The 20668-nt window shown below is 44.6% G+C and overlaps 1 protein-coding gene across 1 annotated transcript in view; it reads left to right on the top strand.

Moving 5' to 3' along the window:
* Positions 1-20668, top strand: part of DLST (dihydrolipoamide S-succinyltransferase) — a 1212631-nt gene that overhangs the window by 1000577 nt on the left and 191386 nt on the right. Inside the window, exon 12 of the mRNA XM_044064453.1 lies at positions 20109-20192. Within this exon, the coding sequence (XP_043920388.1) occupies positions 20109-20192 (84 nt within the window). The remainder of the gene's footprint in view (positions 1-20108; positions 20193-20668) is intronic.

Genomic DNA, 20668 nt, shown 5'->3' with positions numbered 1-20668 from the left:
GCACCAGGCTTACTGCAAGGAAAATCCTGCAGGCTCTGGGATTCATGGCATCTTGCATTCTTCTAATCCCTTGTGCAAAGCTGCATATGAGGAAACTTCAATGGTACCTAAAAAATCTATGGTCTCAACACAGTCGCAGCTTGGAAGCAATCATTCCAATAATTCCGTGTCTACAAAAGGAATTTCTATGGTGGGCCCAAGCATGTCAACTAAACACAGGCCTCCCATTCTGCAAGCCTCAAGCAAAACAAGTCATAACCACAGACGCCTCAGATTACGCCTGGGGGGCGCACATGAAGGACAAGTGCATTCAGGGCAGATGGTCCCAAAAGGAAAAGCACCTGCACATCAATCAAAAAGAAATGCTGGCAGTAATAAATGCAATTACAGCTTTCAAGGACTTCCTGCATCCAGGACAATTGCTCATAAGAACAGACAACACCACAGTAATGTGGTACATAAACAAACAAGGAGGAACTCACTCATACCCCTTGTGCAGACTAGCCATGACTCTTTGGAACTTGGCTCTAGAAAGACAAATCGACCTTCAAGCACACTACTTGCCAGGGACAGAAAACACACTGGCAGACACTCTGAGCAGAAATATGACAGATCCACACGAATGGAAACTACATCCACAGGTGTTTATGGAGATAGTCCAAGCGTGGGGCATGCCAGATATAGATCTTTTTGCCTCTCACAGAAACCATCAATTGAAAAGGTTTTGTTCAAGGACCTTCCATCCAAAGGCCTGGAAAGTGGACGCCCTGTCATTCAGTTGGACAACATGGACAGTTTATGCATTCCCACCTCTGCCTCTTCTGCCCAAGGTACTTTTGAAAGCGAGAACAGACAAACCAAGGATGATACTGATTGCTCCAGACTGGCCAAGGCAACACTGGTATCCACTCCTGAGGAGTCTAACACATACTCCTCCCTGGTCCCTGCCTCTAATACCTCTCCTGCTGACGCAGAACAACTACAAGACCCTACACAGCCAGCTGAAAACACTCAACCTCGCTGCATGGAAAATCCCTTAACACCACATCAAACTCTACTCTCCAAGGAGGTGCAGGATGTCATCTTGGAGGCCAGAAGACCATCCACTAGAAAAGCTTACTCCGCAAAATGGAAGCGGTTTTGCTGTTGGAATGAGAAAAAAGGACAGGACCCTAGAAAATTGAACTTACCTCAGGTTTTGCAGTACCTAACTGAACTACTGAGCAGTGGACTTTCATTTTCTTCAATTAAAATACACGCCTCAGCCATCTCTGCAGAATTCAACACGGATCCTCCTTTATTCTCACATACACTCTTACGGCAGTTCCTCAGAGGGGCTAAGAATATAAGACCTCCAAGGAAACAACCAATACCAGCCTGGGACCTTAATTACATACTAGAAAAATTAACTTTGCCTCCCTTTGAACCTGCTGCTACTACAGATCTACAATATTTGACCTGGAAAACAGCTTTACTTCTGGCCATCACTTCAGCTCGCAGGGTTTCTGAACTCCAGGCCCTCATGGCAGTGCAGCCATTCCTCATCTTCCATCAGGACAGGGTTTCCCTTCGCACCAATCCATCCTTTATGCCTAAAGTGGTCTCTAGGGTAGCCTTAAACCAAGCCATACATCTTCCTACTTTTTATCCTAACCCTCAAAACAAAGGGAAAAGGCTGCTTCACTCTTTAGACATCCACAGGCAGCTACGTTACTATTTGGACAGAACAAAGCCCTTCGGGAAATCAGACCAACTTTTTGTGTCCTATGCTGTAGGGGCTCCAGGGAAACCAGTTACCAAACAGAACATTTCCAAGTGGATTGGCCACTGCATACGGTTTTGTTACTCTTATCATGGGAAACCTGTCCCCACATCTCCACCAGGGCAACAGCCACCTCTACAGCCTTCCTCAGAGGTGTGCCTACTAAGGATATCTTGGAGGCAGCCACTTGGAGTTCTGTACATACCTTCACAAAACACTACCATCTGCCTTTATACTCCAGAACAAGAGCAGGCTTTGCCACTGCTGTTTTGCAGGGCATTCTGTCTCAACCCAGTTCCTCATAGTACCTACCACCCTATGCATAGCTTTGGGACTCTACCCATCTGTCATTACTGCAGCTGTATGCACGATGAACATAGTACAGTTTTGTACCTACCATAAATGTAGATGTTCGAGTGCTGATACAGCTGCAGTACAGGTTTCCCTCCCTCCTTCCCCACTTGGCAAGGGCATGGGGCCTAACAACCTTTTCATACCTCCGAACTGGGTTATCCTGCTATGTTTTATTTGCTTGCTTACACTGATTTTGCATTTCTTTGCATAATTTACACTTGTACAAAAGCTTTATTTATGTATTGCCTTCCTTTTGGGGGCACCTGACATCTGGGGCAAGAAAGACTGAAGAACATGGCGTCGGCTGTGTCTTATATACTCTGGCCTTCCTGACGTCAGAAGAGTAAGCGACAACAACCGACGCCGGACCAAGACTTTGGAATTCGGCCGACCGAGGGACCGCCTGACGGCTGAAAACCCATCTGTCATTACTGCAGCTGTATCAGCACTCGAACATCTACATTTATGGTAGGTACAAAACTGTACTTTCTTCCGTAAGGCCACCCAGGATATAAGGTAGGTGGGGACTCTGTCCCACAAGTCAAAAACAGATGAAGATTGACAACAGCAGATAAAGAAGTTATGTCTCACCATGACGTTCCATCTTCATCTGTTCTTGCTTCCCTCCCACCTACCCCCCTCCTTTAGACTTCTGGTGGAGCGACATCCTGTCCTGGGTTCTTGTTAGGGATGCCTTGAACAAGGCTTCTGACGTATGTTAGAGTGTCTTCTTCTGTCTGATTTCAAACTCTATCTGAGGTAATGTGGAGAAGGGGCATTGTTAGTAGACTAGCAGCTTGAGAGATTTTTTTTTGGCTGACGCGAGCTATATATTGGCCAGATCGGTTCAGAGGATTGGATCCGTACCCACAAGTCAAGAATAGATGATGATCAACAACACAGAAGAAACATTATGGTAAGACATAACTTCTTTTTATGTCACAGCATGATAAATTGATGAATCCCCAAATTAAAGAGAAGTAGGTGGTGTGGGAGACATCTGAAGAAGAAATATGGAGCTAGGAAAAAGAGTTGATATGGTGAATATTTATGGTAAAGTAGGAAAGCTCTTTTTTTGGATTTTGTCTGTCTGTTTTCGCTGGGAAGAGCGGATGGAAAAGGTTTTACCTTATCCATATATGACCATTCCTACAGTGACAACTGATAGCTGGAGAAGATAGGACTGACCTAAAGGAGACTCTTGTAGAGGGGAAAAAAAAATATTGAGAATGTCTCCATCTTCGTAATGGTCTGTGCAGAGAATACATTGCTGTTTAGTAAGGTGTGTGAGTTTTGGCATTCAGCGTTTTTACAAGATTCTGTCTTCAGCATTCAGTAATTTGGTGTTTGGTTTCCATTAATGCTCGAGTTGAAATTGTAATTGTTAGTCTTGTACTAGTAAACTGTGCAAGCATGGAATCACGTGAATACTCTGCATCTTTCAGTGCTTGACATACTGTAAACATGGAATCACGTGAATACTCTGCATCTTTCAGTGCTTGACATACTGTAAACATGGAATCACGTGAATACTCTGCATCTTTCAGTGCTTGACATACTGTAAGCATGGAATCACGTGAATACTCTGCATCTTTCAGTGCTTGACATACTGTAAACATGGAATCACGTGAATACTCTGCATCTTTCAGTGCTTGACATACTGTAAACATGGAATCACGTGAATACTCTGCATCTTTCAGTGCTTGACATACTGTAAACATGGAATCACGTGAATACTCTGCATCTTTCAGTGCTTGACATACTGTAAGCATGGAATCACGTGAATACTCTGCATCTTTCAGTGCTTGACATACTGTAAGCATGGAATCACGTGAATACTCTGCATCTTTCAGTGCTTGACATACTGTAAACATGGAATCACGTGGATACTCTGCATCTTTCAGTGCTTGACATACTGTAAACATGGAATCACGTGAATACTCTGCATCTTTCAGTGCTTGACATACTGTAAACATGGAATCACGTGAATACTCTGCATCTTTCAGTGCTTGACATACTGTAAACATGGAATCACGTGAATACTCTGCATCTTTCAGTGCTTGACATACTGTAAACATGGAATCACGTGAATACTCTGCATCTTTCAGTGCTTGACATACTGTAAACATGGAATCACGTGAATACTCTGCATCTTTCAGTGCTTGACATACTGTAAACATGGAATCACGTGAATACTCTGCATCTTTCAGTGCTTGACATACTGTAAGCATGGAATCACGTGAATACTCTGCATCTTTCAGTGCTTGACATACTGTAAACATGGAATCACGTGAATACTCTGCATCTTTCAGTGCTTGACATACTGTAAACATGGAATCACGTGAATACTCTGCATCTTTCAGTGCTTGACATACTGTAAACATGGAATCACGTGAATACTCTGCATCTTTCAGTGCTTGACATACTGTAAACATGGAATCACGTGAATACTCTGCATCTTTCAGTGCTTGACATACTGTAAACATGGAATCACGTGAATACTCTGCATCTTTCAGTGCTTGACATACTGTAAACATGGAATCACGTGAATACTCTGCATCTTTCAGTGCTTGACATACTGTAAACATGGAATCACGTGAATACTCTGCATCTTTCAGTGCTTGACATACTGTAAACATGGAATCACGTGAATACTCTGCATCTTTCAGTGCTTGACATACTGTAAACATGGAATCACGTGAATACTCTGCATCTTTCAGTGCTTGACATACTGTAAACATGGAATCACGTGAATACTCTGCATCTTTCAGTGCTTGACATACTGTAAACATGGAATCACGTGAATACTCTGCATCTTTCAGTGCTTGACATACTGTAAACATGGAATCACGTGAATACTCTGCATCTTTCAGTGCTTGACATACTGTAAACATGGAATCACGTGAATACTCTGCATCTTTCAGTGCTTGACATACTGTAAACATGGAATCACGTGAATACTCTGCATCTTTCAGTGCTTGACATACTGTAAACATGGAATCACGTGAATACTCTGCATCTTTCAGTGCTTGACATACTGTAAACATGGAATCACGTGAATACTCTGCATCTTTCAGTGCTTGACATACTGTAAACATGGAATCACGTGAATACTCTGCATCTTTCAGTGCTTGACATACTGTAAACATGGAATCACGTGAATACTCTGCATCTTTCAGTGCTTGACATACTGTAAACATGGAATCACGTGAATACTCTGCATCTTTCAGTGCTTGACATACTGTAAACATGGAATCACGTGAATACTCTGCATCTTTCAGTGCTTGACATACTGTAAACATGGAATCACGTGAATACTCTGCATCTTTCAGTGCTTGACATACTGTAAACATGGAATCACGTGAATACTCTGCATCTTTCAGTGCTTGACATACTGTAAACATGGAAGCCGGTGAATACTTTGTATCTTTCAGTGCTGGACATCCGTGTAATTCATTGTCTGTTGTTTATATCATTTGAGTAAGCATCAGCAAAATTCTTAATGGGAGTATTCAACAATCCACCTTTGTAAATGGCAATTGCTTGACTTCCATACTGAGAATGCCATAAACAAAAGTCGAACACTGTGCTTCAAGATTCCATGCCAGGTGGTCATATCTGTTTTGACAGAACAGTCAATCTGATGTTGTTAATCTTCTTTCCATCCATCACTGATGGGTTCAGTTCCGACCCCTTGGAACCAGGTCAGCCTAATACCAAGCTCACACCAGCCAAAAACTCTCGAGCTAAGCTTGTACCCATAGTGCCCTTCTCCCTGTTACCTCAGATCTTGTTTGCTGCATAGCCATAAAGCCGTGTTCAAGCCAAGCTCTCAGCTAAGTGGAAAACCTTTGATATTTTTTCTGGATATTTTGTCTGTCTCTTATTCCTTGTTGGTAATTTTAATATTTCTTGAACTTTGAAGCTATCTATAGACCTTTTTATACTTCTGTTTCTACCCTTTTGGTAATTTTTTTTTAAGTACCGTTGATGGTATGCCCTTTCTTCCTACTCTTGTGGTATTTCTTAAATACCATCACTGGTATTTCTTCCTCTTTCTTTTTCATCTGACTTATTGTGCATTTTTTTATATATATTTAGACAGATATAGTAGCACTCTGCATTAGTTTTCTGTCTGACTTGTGTGTATTTTGTTCATGATGTCTGACAAAAAGGGCACGTAGGGGTTTAAACATTGTACTTCATATAAGGGTAAACTGCCTAACAGTGATTCCCATGATGACTGTGTTTATTGTTTGGGGGTGCCCCATCTTTCGGTGCAACCCCCTTGTGTGATTTGTCAAAGTTTTAGTCAGCGCACCTTGAATGAGTGCAAAAACAAACTGATTCTGAACGGCCTCCTTAAGTTGCCCTTTTCAGAGGCCCTTTCTGCAATGGAGGTCTCATCCCCTCCAACCAAGGATAAGAAAAGGTCACACTCTGTTCCCTCTTCATCATCGGGTAACAAGGGCAAACCTATAAAGTCTAAGGTACCTATATTATCTTCGGAGCATAAGTCCGCTCCTACTATGACTATTCCTATATCGGCGCCAGCTTTGGCTCCAATATGGTCTACAGCACCAACCACTGACTTTCCAAAGATAACTACAGCTTCGGCACAGTACATGCCTTCAATGCCTATCTCTGCGATTACGTTTGCTACTGAACCCTCCATGTCAGCTCTGAGTGCCCCTTCGGCACAGAGTCCTTTCACAGATGTTCTTCGTGTTTCACTGTTGCAATCATTACATTTGGGTTATCTGCTTGCAGGTAGCCGTCAGCCTGATTAACAAAGTCTTGGGTCTTGCGTCGGTTGCTGTCCCTTCTTCCATGACGTCAGGTCGTCAGGGGTATAAAACATGCAGCCGATGCCATTACATCAGTCTTTCTTGTCGTACGGTGCCTGAAGCAGAAGCAGTTTGCAAGTGCCGGTCGGCTGACTCCTGAAATTTTCGTTTTCGAGTTTCAGAACCGATGTCTTCAACTAAAAGCTAAGTACCCCGTTGGGGAAACTTTTTCTTGCTCTTAACCGACGTCAGGAAAAGTAAATAATTGCATTACTTGTGGAAAGCAAATACCTCATAAAGATTTTAATTCATACTGTATTTCTTGCCTAGGCCCTGACCACGACGTACCTCGCTGTCGGTTTTGTGCCTTATTTAAACCACGAACTATCCGTCGTCGGTATATTTACGCTTCTAAATATTTTGGTGCTTGGTTCAGTTATCCTGATAAGACTTTGGTCAGCCTTCCGACTACCGACATTCCGAAAAAACGCAAAGATAAAGACAGAGACAGGCCGCATAGGTCCCAAACTGCCGACGACGCTTCTCAGAACCCAGTTGCCAGTTCGCTGGTACTCAGTGAGGCGCTTCCTCTGATACCCGCTACTTCTGATTCGCAGGCCTCTACTGAGACCCATTCGTAGTCTGGTATGCCACGAGATGCTTCAGCTGTGGAACCTGCAGATGTCTCTACCTTGGATGGGTCCAGAGCAGCTGGGCAGGCACTGGCTTCTGAGGGTGTATTCAGGTCTACTGACTTGCGTATTAAACCGATGCTATCTTCTTCTTCAAGGCCTAAATCTCAAACCATGCCTAAAAACCTGATGCCCATACCACATGGTCAGGCCTCTATGCCTAAAAAACAGATGATAAGAATGGCTGAAGACCTTATTACTTTAATCGGGGGAAGCCAACCTTCACCCTCTAAGAGACCTAGGACTGAGTTTGTTTATGATACTTCTGACCAGGATTCTGAAATTTCTGTTTCCTCTCATGACCAGGATTTACCCTTATCTACCTATGAGGATTCTGATGCTGAGGACTCCATTCCCTCTGCTTCCCCCCCAGAGGATTTCTCTTTTGGTGAAACCTTGCATACTCTCAGGGAGCATTTTCATTGGGAAAGTCAGGATTTCTCTGATTCTAAAAAGAGGCTTAGGGATTTCTTACTCCTGCCCCCAGCACAGGCCATTAGCCATACCTCCTGTACTAGACATTGTTGATGATGCATTTGCAGAATCTGGCTTGGCCCCTGACTCTTTACCTCCTGCTCGCAGGAAACCTGATAGATATTACAGGGTCCCTGACTCTCAGAAGTTCCTTTTCAAAAATCCTACTGTGGATCCTGAGACCATTTCACAGGGGCCCAAGGGCATTAAAGCTACTACTGCCAAAAATCCTACCTTCTCTGATAGAGACTCCAGGGCACTGGGTAGATGGGTTAAGAAGGTATATACTTTGGCCATTAGGGCCTTAAACTGCCAGCTTCATATGTTGAAATATCAGCAGCATATTATTGAATTACTTAAACAGAAAATGATGTTTCCTGATTGTGCTGAAAATAAGTATTTACAGGATTTATTGCATTCAGCTGAACAGTTTGGAAAGCATACTTTGCAATGTGGTTTTGACTCTCTAGAGGCATCTTGCAGGGCTGCTGTAACTGGGTCTGTACTTAGAAGGCATGCTTGGCTTAAGGAGCAATCCCTACCAGATCATGTTAAAGCAAAATTACTGGATGCTCCCCTAAACCAGGACCGCCTGTTTGGCAGCAAGGCAGAAGAAGTTCTTAAAAAGATGGAAGAAAAGGCTAAATCTATGCAAACTGTTAAAGATTTTGTACAAGTACAACCTCCAAGATTTAGTAGGCATTGGCCTTCCAAGAATTGGTCCTTTCCTGCCTCTTCCAGACCTTCTCAGTCCAAACCCCGATCCAGGAGAGCTCCCAGGCTGCAGTTCCAGGGTACGCACAGGACTAAGCAGTGGGGGGCCTTCACTTCCAAATCTGGGAGTAATAAGACTCCCCCCTATGGTAAACTGTCTCAATGACTTCCTTTTAAAATTTCCAAGCACTTATCAACTGACTGCCCCTTTGGCGGAAAGATTGCTCTTCATGCAAAGAACTGGGAACTCATTACCCAGGACAAATGGGTTTTAAATATAGTGTCCCAGGGATACAGATTTCACTTCCACACATTGCCAACACCAAGCAGGTGGCCAGACCTACCCACACATCAGTGGACAGTGGCCCAAAACCAAATACTTTCTCTCTTAAACATGGGGGTTATTCATTTGGTACCAGAAGAGGAAAAGGGACAAGGTTTCTACTCGAGACTTTTCCTGGTACCCAGAAAAGACAATTCATGGCATCCTATCCTGGACCTGTCTACTCTAAACACCTTTTTGGAGATTCCAGACTTCAAAATGCTGACTTCACCAGTTGCTTCCTATGCTAGGCAAAGATGCCTGGTTGGCAACACTAGATTTAAAAGAAGCCTACCTGCACATCCCAATCAAGGAATCTTGCAGAAGATACCTACGATTCAAAGCAGGCTACACGCACTATCAGTTCTCTGCACTGCCCTTTGGCTTATCTACTGCGCCCAGGGTATTCACAAAGTGCCTAGCTCCAGTTATTGCATTTTGCAGGCAAAGAAATATCCAAATATACCCATACCTGGACGATTGTCTAATTCATGCAGAAAGCCAGGACATACTTTTGAATCATCTGGCCTTTGTAAAAAGGATTTTAACTTGTCTGGGGTACACCATAAACGAAAAGAAATCACACCTGGTACCCTGTCAACAAATTATATTCCAAATTTCACCACTGGGCTTTCGGATATTGGCAAAGGCTCTTGCCACCCCCATAGTGCCTTTTTTAGGCAAGGCTCAAAAGACAAACCCACCTCCATAGGTATCACAGGGGATAAGAAACTAAGAGTAATGCTACTCAACGCCAGAAGTCTAAACCTCAAGATGCACGCACTCGAAACTCTCCTTAGCATGGAGAACATCGATATCGGTGCAGTAACAGAAACCTGGTTCAAGGCTCCCGAGAGCACCCCAGCACTACCAGGTTATACCTCATACCAAGTTTTTTGGCCCCAAAACTTGGACTGAACCACAAAAGGAGGGGGAGTATCAATATTCGTCAAAGATACCCACACCTCCAGGTTGGTGGCACAGCACAAAGCATCAGAGACTATCCATGTGCAACTAACAGTGGGTAAAACTGCCTTCCAGTTTATAGCCTGCTACAGACCACCCTCCCAAACCCAGGAACCCCACTCGACCTTCCTGATTACACTGGAAAATATGAAGGTCTCTCCAAACACCATTATATTGGGCGACTTCAACTACCCTAACATAGACTGGGAGCATTACTCTAGCTCCAACACCCTAGCCCAAAGGTTCCTAGAATTTATAAACTCAAATGCTATGGAACAACTTGTTGCCACTCCCACAAGAGGGGAAAACAATACTGGACCTGATCATCACCAACATGGGGACTCTCTGCTCCAGACCAGAAGTGTATCCCTCACTGGTAAGATCAGACCATAAACTAATCTCACTAGATATTCACATCCCGACCCCAGCCCCTGCCCAGAAAACCACAGTGAAAAACTTCTCTAAAGCAAATTTCACACTCCTCAAAACCGAGGTGGAATCCTTCATAGCCCCCGGGCCTGTGGAAAATACGGCCCAGACCGCAGAATCCTTTATAAATGCATTCTATGAACACCTTCAGGAATGCATGGATCATGCAATCCCAAATAAAACCAAGACCCAATCCTCCAAAGTTAGGCGTCCTGTCTGGTGTACCCCAGCCATAAACAAACTATACAATAGAAGGAGGAAGCTACTACATGATAGAGCAAAATCCCAAAAAGGGAAGGCATCTCTGATCAGTATTAGCAAAAAATTACGGGCACTCATAAAATTGTCCAAGGCCAGCTTCGAGAGAAAAATTGCGCAGGACATTAAGGATAATTACAAGGCTTTCTTTAGTTATGTTAGGAACCTGGGTGGGAATTCCCAGATATGCTCAGAATTGGTCCAAAATGACAAAAAATACACCAAACCCACAGACATTGCCAACATCCTAGCTGACAGGTTCAGCGCAAACTTCTCCCCCCCTTCCCCACCAAAAGGGCAAATATCTATCCCAGCAGAGTGCTGCCCCCCTGACATCTCAGATGCTCCGGTAAGAGCCGCCCTCTCCAAAGCAAAAAACACAGCCATGTCCAACCCGGAATTAATGGACATGCTGCACCTCAGAAAATCCAAATCCCATCGAGCTACGCGCTCGAGAGACTTGAACCTCAGCACTGAAATAAATAGGACATGCTGGAGGGACAGATTCATAACCCAGAGGCTCCCTTCACTCTGGAATAAAATCCCAGTCCAGGTTAGGCAGAGTCCCTCATTGACTCTCTTCAAGAGGGATCTTGATGAGTGGATGGGAGATAGTAGGTTTACCCCGGGTATCACTTCTGTGTCACTGTTAGACAGAGGCACAGTATACTAACCTCGAAAAAGGGCATAGCAAAATTCATTTAAAATGGGTGGCGAAAGCCAAACACACTCTGGCTAGGCTTATAAATGCCCTAGGGCAGATAGCCTAGTATGAACCTAAATATACTACTTCCCAGATGGCTTTTCTCACGCCAGAGAAACAAATTCATTTAACAACCTACTTCAAACAAGTGGCCACAAAAGCCCTGCCATCTGCAAGACAAATACTGCAAGCCTTGGGGTTTATGGCCTCCTGCATTCTTCTAATTCCATATGCAAGACTGCATATGAGAAAACTACATTGGTATCTGAAAAGCCTGTGGTGTAAACATTCTCAGGATCTAGAAGCAATGATTCTTATACCTGGCCTACGTCTAAAGTTCCTTTGGTGGGCAGAGGCATGCCACCAAAACAAGGGACTACCTTTCACACCACCCCCTGCTGCCCAAACCCTAACAACAGACGCATCAGACTATGCATGGGGGGGCTCACCTGGCAGGGCCCACCTGACAGGGAAGTGCATTCAGGGCAAATGGAACCCAAGTCAAATGCATCTGCATATCAATCAAAAAGAAATGTTAGCTGTACAGAATGCTCGGACAGACTTCAAGGATCACATTCTTCCAGGACAACTAATGGTAAAGACGGACGACACCACTGTTATGTGGTACATAAATAAGCAGGGGGTAAACATTCTTACCCCCTCTGCAGACTAGCCATGGCATTGTGGAACACAGTCTTGAGCTACCAAGTGCACCTACAAGCTCAATTCCTGCCAGGAAAATTATACACTGGCAGGCGGACTAAGCAGAAACCTCATGGACCCACACGAATGGAAACTGGAACCAAGGATTTTCAACATGTTGACAAGCAAATGGGGGAGCCCAGATATAGACCTGTTTGCCTCTCCCCAGAACTGCCAATTCGACAAGTTTTGCACAAGGACTTCCCACAAACGAGCCTGGAAAGTGGAAGCTCTGTTCTTCAGCTGGAAAAACCTGTCAGTCTATGCCTTCCCCCCTCTGACTCTGCTCTCCAAAGTACCACTAAAAATCAAACAGGACAAACCCAGGATGATTTTGATTGCACCAAACTGGCCACACCAGCACTGGTACCCCCCTCCTGCACAGTGTGTCACGGTTATCCCCATGGCACCTGCTTCAGACTCCTTCCGTGTTGTCTCAGCAGGAGAACTAGATTCTGCACCCTCATCCTCTAACACCGAACCTAGCAGCCTGGCTAATTACCTAATCTCCCCTTTACCATCCCTCAGTAAACCTGTGATGGATATCATTTTAGAGACCAAGGAGGCCTAGTACTAGAAAATCTTATGCTGAAAATTGAAAAGATTCTGTGCCTGGAACCAATCTCAAGGGGATGAGCACAGCAGCGCCCAATTTACCTCAGATTTTACAATACTTAACTGAGATGCTTCACAAGGGCCTGTCTATTTCCTCCATCAAAATTCACGCCTCAGCCATTTCAGCTCATTATAACACAGAACCTCCTCTCTTCTCTTATCCACTGCTCAAGTATTTCCTCAGAGGGGCCAAACATTTGAGACCACCCAGGAGAGCTCCAACCCCAGCCTGGGACCTTTGTTTTGGAGGAGCTCACTCTACCTCCTTTCGAGTCAGCTGCTACTGCAGACTTAAAATTTCTTTCTTGGAAAACAGCTTTCCTTTTAGCAATCACATCAGCAAGAAGGGTATCTGAATTACAGTCCCTTATGGCAGTGGAGCCTTTCATCATCTTTCATGTGGACAGGGTGTCCCTCAGAACCAATCCATCCTTCATGCCCAAGGTGGTATTCAGTGTGGCTCTTAATCAGTCCATTCATTTGCCAACTTATTTTCCCAATCCACAGAACAAAGGGGAATGGATACTGCATTCCTTGGATGTGCACAGACAACTTAGATTCTACTTGGCCAAGACTAAATCTCAAAGGAAATCTGAACAACTGCTGGTGGCATTTGCTGCAGGGGCAGAGGGGAAGGCTATTTCAAAGCAAACCATTTCTAAATGGATAGGCCATTGCATTCATTTCTGCTATAAGCACCATGGAAAACCTATCCCTCAGTGGATCAGACCTCACTCCACCAGGGCTGCATCTACCTCTACAGCCTTTCTCAGAGGCATCCTTACCAGGGACATCCTAGAAGCTGCTACCTGGAGTTCTGTACATACTTTCACCAAGCATTATCATTCGCCAATTTTCTCTAAATCCAGAGCTGGCTTTGCCACTGCAGTCTTGCAGGGCCTTATAGCTGGTCCTAATGCTATCTAAATTCCTCCTCCCAACCATAGCTTTGGGAATCTACCCAAATGTAATGACTGCAGCAGTGAAACACGAAGAACATAGTACAGTTGTGTACACTTACCATAAATGTAGATGTTCAAGTGTATTCACTGTTGCAGTCCTGGTTACCCTCCCTCCAGCCCCCTAACTTCTTTTGGCTATACCTCTACTTTCCTTTACTATGCTTAAAAGATTTTTGGTGTATTTGCTTTTTTGTTGGAGGTATACCATTGTATTTTTATATTTAATTGCTTCCCATTAAGGGGGCACCTGACATCTGGGACAAGAAAAACTGATGTAATGGTGTCGGCTGCATGTTTTATACCCCTGATGACCTGACGTCATGGAAGAATGGACAGTAACCGACGCAGGACCCAAGACTTTGTTAATCAGGCCGACTGAGGGCTACCTGCAAGCAGATAACCCAAATGTAATGACTGCAACAGTGAATACACTCAAGCATCTACATTTATTTATGTAAGTGTACACAACTGTACTTTCTGATAACAATTTTGACGCCACTTCTTCCGGTCTCCAAACTTGAGATATCGGTGCTGGTAGACTCCACACCATGGACCCGATGCTCTCCATCAACAGATCCATTTCTAGGGCACGTATACAGTCTGTTCTTAGAACGACCTGAGTCCCTGTCGGGATTATCCACTAGATCCACCAGGAGCCTTTCAGAGTTTGACTTGGTGCATCTTCTGGCTCAGCTGTTGACCGCCAGGAGGATACCCACTCCGTTTAGGACCCATCCACCTGCAGGGCTTGGGTTGGTTTCTCTACGGACTCCATCCTACTCTCCTCCTTTGGCCATACTGGTTCCAAAGTCTTCAGCTCTGATGTCATTTTCGGAACCCCCCATCTCGGCGCCTGTAGTGGACCTCACTGTGGCTTCGGGATTGTCCCTTTGGCCTTCGGTCCCCTTTGAACTGGGCCTTCCTCAATGCCGTGATTGGGCTGCAGACTCTTCGGCTCGTGGTATGGTTCTGAGTGTGTCTACGGTTCTGTCCATGGTTCCAGGAGTTCTGTTTGCTCTGATCCTGCTTGAGGCTCCACTCCCGGAAGCGGTTTGACGGAGCAGGGTGTAACTCCAGTTCCGAGGTTGTCCTTCTTGGTTCCAGGCTCCCATCCCTCTTCTGCCAGACCTGCTTTCCAAGCTATGGAGAAGAGGGCACTTGCTTCTGAAAGCATTCCACCAGTGTCGGAACCCCAGGCCTCTTTTTCTCCCTGAGCTACAGCTGACACAAGCCACCGGCCCGGGACACTGGGCAGGAAAGTCGCAGGAGACCTCATTACAGGGCGCCCCTCTTCTGAGTCCTCCTCAGAAGCCCCCACTGAAGAGCCCTCATAGAAGAGATCATGCAAGAGGAAGCACATAGACTCCCCTGAAGAGTCTCTGACAGAGGATATGGATTTCGATGACCGTGAAGGGTCCCCAAGGTCACCCCCTGATGATGCTCCTTTAGGGACATCCTTGAAATGTTGAAACAGAGAGGTGACTGGAAGCCCACTAACCCTTCTTCCGAGGAGTCCATGTTTCTGCAGGCTTTCCGTGCCCGGCCATCTAACTCTTGGGTGACCTCGCCTGCAGACGAGCTGATACAACTCGTGGTGCAGTGCGCCTGGAAGAACCCTGATTCCGTTGAGTCGATCCCCCAGAGACCTGACAAGATACTGTGCCCCCCACCCAAGGAGAACCCACATTGGTCAAGAGGTTTACCAGTCGATGCTATGGTGGTGGCTGCGGCCACTAAAAAGGATCTCGACGAAGAGAGTCATACTGTCTATTTGCCCAATAGAGTCCCAGGCTGTGGAGAGATTAGTGAAGTGGGTTTTTTCTTCGGCAACTTTTGCCATACGGTCTCTGAATTACGTGGCACATTTTACAAGGCTCCAAAGAGACTTGGTTCCGAACTCTCTGGAACACTCGCGGGACAGGTATCTGATGAGGTAAGGGACAAAGTTGCCTCGCAGCTCACAACCCTGGAGTCTATCTCCAATTCATCCATAAGGTTGATCTCACATGCAACCGAAGGGGTGGCTAGAGCGGTAGGTTCAGGCATAGTTTTGAGACGCCATACCTAGTTGAGCCTCTGTGTCTTCGCTGACCATGTCAAGTCTTCCTTCTTGAACGCTCCAATCGAAGCATCTTCCTTTTTTTGTCCCTAAGTTGAAAGACACCCTGGCCAGGTGTGAGTAGGATGGTAAGACCTTGTGTGCCGTAGGTCTACGTTTTTCTGACCCTCAACTTTCTTTTTCCAGGAACCAGAGGAGCAGAAAAATGTAACACAAAAAAACTCAGGGTCCTTTCCGTGTCACACTTGGTGATGATACCCTCGGGGACAGAGGGGGGTAACAGTTCTGGAAGACACCCCTACTGGAGCAAAGGGGGTCCGCGTAATCAGGGACCCAAGGATTCTTTCTCTGGGCAGCCTTACCAGCGCTCCTGAAGAGCGCCCCAATTGCTTTCCTCTGGAAGCACTCGGGGGACGTTTCTCTCTGCACCACGCTACCTGGCATTCAATAACTTCCGACTGTTGGGAGTAGAAGATCATAACCAGAGGATATACCATTCCCTACATCACTTATCCAAAACTTCTGACAATAATTCCCGACATTCCACACAGTCAGAGGGAAGTAGCAGCTGCAGAAATAAACAAGCTGTGTCAAAAAAAGTCATCCAAATAGTCCCACCAGACCAATACAGATCCGGATTCTACTCTAGATTCTTTTTGGTGCCAAAAAAGACGGGACTGGAGACCACTTCTGGATCTTCGCAATTTGAACAAGTCCATTGCCAAAACAAAATTCCAGATGGTCATGGTTCAGTCCATTCTCCCTTTTCTAAGTGAAGGCGATTGGATGTGCTCAATAGATCTCTGGGATGCGTATTACCACATCAAAATGGACAAACGCTCCAGAAGTCTACTTTGCTTCTGGCTAGGGAGTCAACCACTACCAATTTCGTGCCCTACCGTTCGGACTCTTTACATCCTTCAGAGTGTTCGCAAAGTGCATGGCAGTGGTCACAGCTCACTTGAGGCTGCAAGGATTCCGGTTGTTTCCGTATTTTGACGATTGGCTCCTTACCGCCCCCACAAAGCATCTTCTGGTAATAGCCCAGCAATGCACTCTTCCCCTGGCGAGACTTTTGGGGACAACGATAAACTGGGAGAAATCCAACCTTGCTCCAACTCGGAACATAGAATTTATTGGAGCAGTCTTCGACACCCGTTCTTGTCTGGTGTCCCTCCCAACTCACAGACTTCAGAGATTGAGGTTCCAGCTCCACATGATACTCTGTCAAAACAAATCCTCAGCAGGGGAGGTTCTTCAAGTTTTAGGATCCATGGCAGCATCATACCAATAGTGCCTCTTGCAAAGCTGCATATGTGAATACTTCAGTGGCTTCTGCTATCTCAGTGGTTTCTAAATTACCATCCTCTGTGCTTTCAAATTCAGATAACCAATTGCTACAAGCAGGACCTTCTTTGGTGGATGAGGCCAGACAGAACTTTGGAGCCGTCCATTCCATCCCCCCAACCCAAGGCCATTGTGACCACGGATGCTTCACTGATAGGGTGGGGGAGCCATTTCCAAGGAAAAACAGCCCAAGGCACATGGCCCATTTTGGAGGCTGACCTGCATATCAGCGTTCTAGAACTGAGAGCGGTGCTGTTAGCATTGCAAGCATTCCACCCTTTTCTTCCTTCTGGAGCGATCACAGTTCAGTTAGACAACATGTCAGTAGTCTGGTATATCAACAAGCAAGGAGGAACTAAGTCCTATCCCCTGTGTCGAGAGGCCATGAGAATTTGGCAGTGGGTGATAGCTTCCAACCGCTTTCGGATAGCAACGCATATCCCTGGGAATTCCAATGTGATTGCAGACAAGTTGAGCAGATGTATTCTCCTACCTCACAAGTGATCCCTCAATGCCGGCACAGTGGCAAGAATTTTCAGTCGTTGGGGCCAGCCTTGCTGCGACCTATTCGCCTCCCCGTCAAACAACAAATGCAGAAGCTATTTTGCCCTATTCCCCTCACAGGGAGGAGTCCCTGAGGGATGCTCTGATTCACGATTGGCCCACGGGACTGCTATATGCCTATGTCCCATCCCTCTGATTCCCCAATTCATAAAGAAAGCTATTCGGTTGATCCTCATAACCCCCTTTTGGCCTCAGCAAGTTTGGTTCCCCTTCCTTTGGCCTCGTCTATTATGTTGACCGTGAATTCTGGACCCTTTTCCAGACCTGATTTCTCACCCCCAAGGGTTGAGTCACCCAAACCTATCCAGTCTTAAGCTTACAGCTTGGTTTTTCCACTTCCGTTAATCGGCAGGCAGGATAACCTTTCCTTACCTGTACATGACATTATCCTGGTCTCTCACAAACCGTCCACCAGAAGACTGTATCTAGACAAATGGAAGAGGTTTTCTATTTGGTCTAAGAAAAGGAGGCTAGACCCGTACTCTGTTCCAGTTACAGCAGTTTTACAATATCTATCAAAATTCTTCGGAGATGGAGCTGCAGCTTCCATGATGTAAGTAAATCTAGTGGCTATTTGTAACTTTCATGATGGGTTGGATAATTCTCCCCCATCTCCCTTCGGTTATGCAAAACCTTTCTTAAAGGGATCTCTCACATTAGGCCTCCAATCAGACAGCCTATAGAGCCACTGAACCTCACGTTAGTTCTTCAGTCCTTCCTCATCCTCCTTTTAAACCTGCGTCAAAGTGTGACTTCAAATTTTTATCTTGGAAGTCCCTTTCCTAGGTAGCCATCACGTCAGACAGACGAATTTCAGAGCTTCAGGCATTATGCATTAAAAGGCCCTATTTAATCTTCCACAAGGACAGAGTATTACTCCAGAGAAACCCATCTTTTCTCCCCAAAGTTATTTTCGATCTTTTCATCAATCAGACCATTGATTTGCCTGTATTTTTCCCAAATTTTACTAGTAAAGGGGAATACTGTCTGCATTCTTTGGATGTACACAGACAATTGAGGTTTTATTTAGAGGGAACCAAAGCAATTCGTAAAACTGACCAACTCCATTTCCTTCTCTGGACCTAGAATGGGAAATTCTGTTTCCAAGGTCACTTTATCTAAATGGTTAAGGGACTGCATACGCTACATCTATTCAATTGCAAAAAAACCTATACCACAAAATGTTAAAGCCCACTCTACCAGATCTATGACAACATCTGTAGCCTTCCATTCGAGAGCCTCTGTGGATGATATTTGTGCAGCAGCCACATGGGCTAACCCCCACACTTTTGTTAATCATTACAAATTGGATGTGGTCTCCAGAGGGAGAGCTGCCTTTGGCTCAATGGTGCTCAGGAACGTTCTTCCATAAGGGCCACTCAAGGATCACACGGTAGCTGGGGATTCTGTCCCATCTGTGATGAATGGAAAGAAGATTAACAACATCAGATAAAGAAGTTGTCTTACCATAACGTTCCATCTGTGTTGTTCATCTTCTTTCATTCATCACTTCCCACCCTCCTTCCTCCTCCAAAGGCTCCTGGGGGATACTCTGTATCCAAGTGGTGAGTTAGGGCATTTGCGCAGAAATGGCCTCTGCTTTACTAGTACAAGATGGGTAAACTTGATCTGAGGTAACAGGGAGAAGGCCACTAAGGGTAGAAGCTTAACTCGAGAGTTTTTGGCTGGCGCAAGCTTGGTATTAGGCCTACTCTGTTCTGAGGGCTCGGAAACAAATCCATCAGTGATGACTGAAAGATTAACAACACAGATGGAACATTACGGCAAGACATAACTTCTTTTTTGTAGCCTTTTCTCCTAAACAAGCCCTATTTTCCATCTTGGTTGATTTCAAGGACTATTTTCATTCAGGTTACATCCAAGTGGTTATTGTACATCAGAATTTTCAGATCCCTTTAATTGATGACGATCTTGGATAATTTTCACCATTCACATTTTAGGCAGTATTCTTGTTGATTTTGCTTCATATCCACTTAGTCTTCCTTCTGCCTTTTTGGCTGAAAAGAACATTTCCATACTTAAGACTGGGTTGTTCTTGTTTTCATCCAAAGAAAATGCTATAAAATATACTGCTCGGTTGAGTGACTGTTGTACAGATAATTGCATTGTACATGCTGTTTTCTTTGTGTATAGTCTATTTGTGCTAACATTGTTTTTTTAATAATTGGCTTTTTCTGGGTCTTAGCATCTTAGACCTTGATGTACAAGGACTAAAGCTGAATAGTGACGGCAGAGAGTAATATGGAGTTTTTATTTTTCTGGTAGATGCTGCATTGTCTGTAGGTTTGATTAAAAAAAGCATTTAAATCTCTAATATAAAAAAATATATATATTCTCATTTAAATGATTATCTGTCTCTTTTTTTTTCCGCCCACAGGGTTTAGTAGTTCCTGTCATCAGAAACGTAGAGACAATGAATTTTGCTGATATTGAGAAAGCCATTAATGAACTGGGAGAAAAGGTAATGGAGGTTCTGACTACTACTGTTGCATAATTTAGGGCTTGGTAACTAGTGTGTATTTTTTTTATTTGTATAATTTAGGGCTTGGTAACTAGTGTGTAATTTTTTTATTTGTATAATTTAGGGCTTGGTAACTAGTGTGTAATTTTTTTATTTGTATAATTTAGGGCTTGGTAACTAGTGTGTATTTTTTTTTATTCTGATGCATCTTGGAAGCTCCAGCATAGCAGCATCCCCTGAGGAGGCCTGGCAATGAAAACCCTGCATGAAATAAATGATCTCAGCACTCAGAGTATGAAAAGTATTAGTGTAAGATCAGGACATTTAAAACATTTCTAAACATATTTATATGTGGAGTGAAGTACAGGCATGTAAACCTTGATGCAAGTTACAGGAATAGTAGCGCTAATACTGGAAATGATGGCTTGGGTGGGACATTAGTATGTTTCATCCTCTCTGCAACTCATACCTCGTTG

This window comes from Protopterus annectens, chromosome 2.part2 (genome assembly GCF_019279795.1).
Source record: "Protopterus annectens isolate FY-2018-M chromosome 2.part2, PAN1.0, whole genome shotgun sequence".
Lineage (NCBI taxonomy): Eukaryota > Metazoa > Chordata > Ceratodontiformes > Protopteridae > Protopterus > Protopterus annectens.
The sequence above is the reverse complement of the archived record's forward strand: the minus strand, read 5'-3'. Positions and strand labels throughout refer to the sequence as shown.